The following is a 6,451-nucleotide window of genomic DNA, read 5'->3' as shown; positions in this document are numbered from 1 at the left end:
TTTCAACCTTTGCAGGTCATCCAGTCTTTCTGATCTAAATCATTCTTAAGAACAAAAAATCAAAATCAAAAACAAAACCCAAAAGCATCTCAACATTTATTCAGAAATAAGTGGTTTGGTCGAATGTTGGGTACGAGGCTACAGTGCTAATCGGTGTACAGTGTATAAGACTCAATGATGACGAGAAGCTTTTTCCACCGTTGGAAACAAAAAAGAAGAAAAAATAATCAAAGACAACCATATATTTTATAATCACTGAATCTTTATAATAAAGGACATCTCTGAGCAAGAAAAACTGTTTCCCAGTGTTCTTTATACACCTAACAAGCGACTGGTATACGTGTGATAACTTGGACTCAATCTTGAGACGGTGCTTTAAACAGTTTGGTCTCATGATGCAGCACACTGAACCTAAAGCCCGAAAAAAGGGACAAGGGAAAAAACAAAACAGTAAGTTAAAAATTCACGTTGGTATACTAAAGAACAGCAGAAGGGATTTTAATACCATGTGAATATCCCGAATATTCAGGTGAACATGATTTCTTTATGGTGCTGCCTGCTGGGGAAAACAAACACCAAGCCACAGACGCTCACATTCATGCCTGGCTGGTGCTTTCTACACAGTTTTCATGTGAAGGTGGCTGATAAGAACTTGTGCTGCTCTGAGTTATGTAATATTTTTATTGGCATTTATGGAGAAGATTTAACAACAGATTTATCATTCAGAGCTCTAGAGAGGGAGAGAGCCGGAGTATCATTCTACCATTGACTGCCATCCACTGCTTATTAACAGGCAAACTCCTAATCACCATAGGAAAACAAAACCAGAAGAAAAAAATCAACATTTGATTTTTTTTAGTAAATAACATCCAGGGGTGTGTCATTCAATTATATAAGAAACAAAAGGGAGAACAGGTTGTAGGCTTACATGTTTAACATTTGGTAAAAGGAGGGAGTGAAATAACTGAATGGGAAGAGAAGAGATGCTTTGAGATGTTTCTACTGGGAGAGGAAAAACAGAAGAATGGTCAGTTGATCTCAACTTCAGTTTCCAAAGAAACAAAGTCAACATTGAGGAGAACAGAGACAGAAGGATGGATGGGGGAGGGCATGTGTGTTGGGGAGGGGGGGGCTACAGCCTCCACATCCTAAAAAAACCAAAAGCCCAAAAAAAAAAAAAAAAAAATCTTCCAGAGTGGAGGGTTTATTATATATACACATATATGAATATATAGATAACACAGCTGACAAAGGTGTGTGTAAATCTATATATTTCCATTACATAGACAGTTATGATGGAAGGAAAGACTTTCTTGTTTGTCGCTTATCCAGGAAGGGAGACTTATTAGTCCTGGTCACCAACACTTCAGGAGCTCTGCTCAGAGCAGACCCCTCAAAAACCTGGAGACAGACAGAAGCATCATTACCACAGTTGTTCAGGAGCACAGAGATGGACAAACTGAACACCCACACCAGCGAGGGAAGCATGTAGCGCAGTGAAAGCAAAAGGCCAGCAGCAAAGAACTACAACCAGCACACAGGTGTAGAACACAGGAGGTGTATCAGTGTCCTACAGCGCTAGTTCCCTACAAACGTCTTGTTGCATGCTCAGCCATCCAGGTGAGCAACTCTGAAAAGGCCCAGACGAACAGCATCGACCTTTTGGGATTCCCCAGGAAAGTCCATCAAGCTACCTGCGGTTTCATTTCAAACTAGTTACTGAAACAACATCAATACTCTCAACTAGTGTGAGACTACACAGGTAACACGAGCATGTTTAACCATACAGCCCGCACTATACCAACATAACTACAAAACCCAGAAATTCTAACTACATGTAGCATTCCCATCATACATTTAATGTAGGATATTTAGCAGCACTTGGTGAGCTCACCGATGTGCACTACCAAAGTTTTAGAACACCCCAGTGTTTGCAGTTTTTATTGAAAATGACGCAGTTTAATGTCTCACTGTATGAAAGAAACTGGAGTTAAAAAAGAAATCATGGAATCAATTTATAGACTAAAGTTGGGCGATGTGTAAAAATATTCCAACCGACAATTGTCAGTCCAATAAAAGACGACAGGCGATACGGACGCAGGCACAGACTTTCTGATGGGCGGAGCGATGTAATCACGCACGGACTGACTTGTGCATTTAGAATTTAGACGTTTTGTTTGGAGGGAATATTTCACCTTCCTGTTTCAGTATTAACACAGATACTTGTTTATTTGAGATGCACCAAATCACACAAAAGACTTAACATCTGAGTTTGTTTCCTTTAATGATGGCTGGAAGAGACATTTTGAATTTTAACAGACTTTTTATTTAATCTTTGTATTTGTTGTTTGGTCGAGTGTCAGAGACACTGTAAACAGAGTGGAAAAGAGAAGCAGCATTGTGCTTTTTTATTTAAATGTTTTTCTGAACATTTTTCTTTCTGTCATGAGTTTGTAAATGGACGGGGTTCAAGTCTGGAGACTGTGCTGGACGCTCCGTGTTTCCAAGCTCACCATGGTTCTGACTAACTAGGTTCATGTAGGCATTAGTAGCACCAGCTCTCAAGGCTTGAACCTCCATTGATGCAGAGAAGCTTTAAATTGTTAACACATTTTGTGCTCCCTGAAAAAGGCCTTTTTGAATAATTCTGAAATGCAGTTTCTAGTCTTAGGCAACCTTACCTTCTTTTAAACCTCTGGCAGTTCACCACTGTCCTTTGCACCATTTCAAGTTCTTCACTGGACTTGAACGACTTGAATTGCAATAAATAACTGGAAAATTTGGGGTTGCTCTTTAAAAAACAACAACATATATATTTTATTTAGTGAAGAAAGGACAGGAAAGCGGGGGCAGAAAGGGCTGTGGGTCGGACTCGAACCCGGGCCGGCCGCTCTCAGCCGTATGGCACGTGGTCGCCCGCTGAGCTAAACCAGCGTCCTAAAACTGGGGTGCTCTAAAACTTGACGGTAGTGCACATGCACAACATGTGCGTGCCAATGTTACATCGAACCATGCTGTAAACTAAACTACTTTAAATGGTGACATATTGCATCTCACCTGAACCACAACATGTCACCCACAGACAGGTATGTCAGTACTCTATATGCTGGCGTACATGGACCACTTTGTTGCAACAAACTGCATGTGGCTGTTCAGCTCTGTGTGGAGTTTGCATGTTCTTCCTGTGCCTGCAGGAACATGGCACATGGCTGTGCAATAGCCTGATGACTGTCCAGGTCTTCTCTGTAGCACAAGCTAAACTAAAGTAGCATCACAAACAGCACTGCATGAGAGCAGCTGCCCTCTGGTGACTGCAACCAACTATGACATGTAGATTATGGTGTGCAAAACGTTGAGCACAAGATCAACAGACGAACACGCTGATCACTTGATAGATATTAAATGCTGCGCGCCTTCTAGACTGGTCTTATTCTCAAAGCCATTTTTCACTACAGAGCAACAAAAGAACATGCTCGTGGTCATATGTGTGCTGCCACGAGGTCCTGCTACAGCAAGACTGTCACAGCCTCAAGTCTGGTGGGGCCAAAATGGGTTCTAATGCAAACTGGGCCACGTGATGCTGCTGTCACAATGATGCATTTGAGTGATCTGGGTTTAGAAGAAGTTAAAGGCACATAATTTACAGTCAGTATTGGGCAGAATTTACAGCCTTATAATCAGTAAATAAATACATACAACTTTGAATGATGTCAAGCTCTGACATTCAAACAGTACACACATGTGCACACACGTCTCTGTGTGTACATATGTGCACGTGTGTTCCCTTTGCATCTTTATGTAGATAGAGGCAGAGAAATCCCTGTTAAACAGGGCGCTGCAGCAAAAACATCTGATGCAGCCACTTTTGAAATTCCTGATATGTTGCTATTTGTTGATGTTATTCAATTTGTCAAATGTGTACAAAAATGTTTTTACACACAAACGCAGCAGCAGCCTACAGCTGCCATTGCCATACAGTGTAACCATCTCAATCATGTAACATGGAGCAGCAAGAGACACAACATGTTCAGCATTTTCATTTGGATAGGAAATGTTAGCGACTGCAGAAGAATCAAGAATGATAGTTGGTCAGTATTAAAACATTGCGACAGCAGAGAAAGCCTGTAGTCCAACCCCCAAAAAGGACAGAATAGCATGACAGCAAAGTTAGTAGTCAAATTCCCCAAGGACGTCTTTGCTTCCAATTAAATCTTTCTCTTTTCCAATATTATTATTATTATTATTATCATTAATATTATTGTGCCTCAGGCTTATAATGTGGCTTGACTTTATTTCAGCAACAATATCCTTTTTGCTGTACATTTCCAATTTGGTGCTTGTTTGTTCTCCAGGGGCACTGGGGCATGGAATAGGGAATTCTAATAATAAAACAAAACAATAAAACAAACAAACAAAATAAACCCAGTATCTAAAAGTCCTGAATATAATGCTGAGCTATTGGCGCCTGTAAAAAACGTCACTTGGCTGTTTGCTACTAACCTTTCATGTTAGGCTTGGGTTTGTCAGTTTGCTTGCCTGTGGGGGTTTGTGCCTGCTGGCCCTGGCCCCCGGAGGAGGCCCCCTGCTGAGCGGCTTTCTGTTTCAGCATGGTCCAGTCAAATGTGTAGTCATACTGGTGGTTCAGAGTCCTTAAAACACACACACAGAAATAATATACCAACGTTAACATTGAACAGTTTAAAATAATTTTGTAGGAAAGAAACAGTTTAGTTTATTCAAACGCATACAAATCCGTCTGTACTAAAAGTTTGCAATTGCATACAAAAGATTAGCTAATGGATCAGCAATGGCAATGTAGTAAAAGCACGTGTTGGGGTTAACTACTGGAAACTGCATTTAGCTCTCAAAGCTGACGACCCCAAAACTGACAGCCATGTACAGAAAGTTGGACACGTGTGTTCACCTGAAGAGGATGCGAAACAGCTGGCGCAGATACATGTAGTCTGGAGCCTCCTCAAAGCGCAAGCCACGGCAGTAGTTTAGATACATGGCAAATTCTGCTGGGAAACCCTGGAAATATGCATTCATACAACTGAGTGTGCACTGCTTTGATCATGGTGCCTGTTTAACCCTGTAAGATGTGACATAACTGCAAGAAAAGGCCATTTTCATTAGACTTTTTAAACTGAAGGGTTTATTGGCCTGACTAATGTTACATGTAAAATTCAAAGTGTTCTTTTTGCTAGCTCTGGCATCCTTGTACAGTCTATTTAGGTTTCTCTCTGTGTGGGCACACTGAACATGTAGGTCTCAAACTCTTGGTGTTGTGCGGTTAAAGTGTTTTTACCTTACAGAGGACCTCAACTGGGGTGGACATCTTCTTTTCTGAAATCTTTTCATACTTCTGCTTCTTTGTGGCAGCCTGGACAACACAAAATACAAACAGCATGTTTACGCCACAACCCACTGTTACACTAAATGCACTCAGGCTACAGGTGCACTGCGTCTGAGCCAGAGAGAAGTTACAATCAGTGCATCTCTAACTCATGCTAGTGAGCGATACCACAAAACATCATGGTGTGCTGCGTCTGTAGTTTGTCTACCACACGTCCAGCACAAACAAAACTACCGTCTTTGCCTGCAGTGTGTCAAAGGCAGCGACATACCTTTAATCCCTGCCATGGCAGACTGGTTCTGTTGAAGTACATCAGCACGTAGCCTAGTGACTCCATATCATCACGGCGACTGAAGACAACAAAAGTGTTCATTGAGTACACAACGAGTGCATTAGCGTTTCCCTGACACCGTCAAAATATTCATTATTTTTCGTTCTCTTAGAAATGGTTGCTGTGGCAGTATTACGAAGAGAAAGATACAATGTAAACCAGAAAAAAGCCCATTTAAAAAAAAAAAAATTGGCTTGATTTTTAACACTGTTGGGAAAAAAGTAACTTATAATGTCCTTTGTCTATCAGATGTTTGCACAGACCTCTGCTCGATGCCCAGGTGCGCGTTGATGGAAGCATAGCGTGCCGTGCCAGTCAGGTTCTTGTCTTCTCTGTATGGGATGTGTTGTCGTGTTCGGTTGTCTCTGTACTTCTTTGCCAAACCAAAGTCAATAAGGAACAACTGATTGAGAGGGACAGAAGACTAGTTAGTTGTCGGTTACCGACGAACAAAGAGTTCTTTCATTAAAATCATCCTTTTTGTCCTTCTGTAAAACAAATACTAACATTACTCAACGATGAACGTAACCCTGTGATGGTGTCGATATGCAGAAGCGTACGGGTGTCTGCTGAGCGGAGTGTGCTTGGAGGGTGGGGGCACTGCACTCTTATTCTGGAACATTACGATTCATTTATATGAACTGACACTAGTCTCAGGTGAAATGTCTTAAATGACTGTAAAAAGCCATTTTGATAATCGATCTATTACTCGACTACTGATTCTCTAGTTTGCGTTTACAGCACTGTGCAAAAGTCTGGAAAAA

At 41.3% G+C, this 6,451-nt stretch overlaps 1 protein-coding gene across 3 annotated transcripts in view; it reads right to left on the bottom strand.

The window, feature by feature from the left end:
- Positions 1 to 242: 242 nt before the first annotated feature.
- csnk1a1 (casein kinase 1, alpha 1) overlaps positions 243 to 6,451 on the bottom strand; it is a 28,616-nt gene continuing 22,407 nt past the window's right edge. For 2 of the 3 annotated variants that reach the window (XM_086261610.1, XM_086261629.1), the window contains 6 exons: positions 5,951 to 6,090; positions 5,628 to 5,706; positions 5,309 to 5,383; positions 4,925 to 5,031; positions 4,501 to 4,649; positions 243 to 1,401 (listed from right to left, as the gene is read on the bottom strand). In XM_086261610.1, the coding sequence (XP_086117736.1) occupies positions 1,394 to 1,401; positions 4,501 to 4,649; positions 4,925 to 5,031; positions 5,309 to 5,383; positions 5,628 to 5,706; positions 5,951 to 6,090 (558 nt within the window). In that variant the 3' untranslated portion in view covers positions 243 to 1,393. The remainder of the gene's footprint in view (positions 1,402 to 4,500; positions 4,650 to 4,924; positions 5,032 to 5,308; positions 5,384 to 5,627; positions 5,707 to 5,950; positions 6,091 to 6,451) is intronic. The other variant, XM_086261619.1, reaches the window with a different exon arrangement.

The sequence above is a fragment of the Aulonocara sp. 'chitande type north' Nkhata Bay genome, linkage group LG2 (assembly GCF_057382095.1).
Source record: "Aulonocara sp. 'chitande type north' Nkhata Bay isolate Kocher_YH1m ecotype deep benthic linkage group LG2, A_spYH_male_GT1.1, whole genome shotgun sequence".
NCBI classification, from domain to species: Eukaryota; Metazoa; Chordata; class Actinopteri; order Cichliformes; family Cichlidae; genus Aulonocara; species Aulonocara sp. 'chitande type north' Nkhata Bay.
Note: the sequence above shows the minus strand (reverse complement) of the source record. Positions and strands in the feature narration are given on the sequence as shown.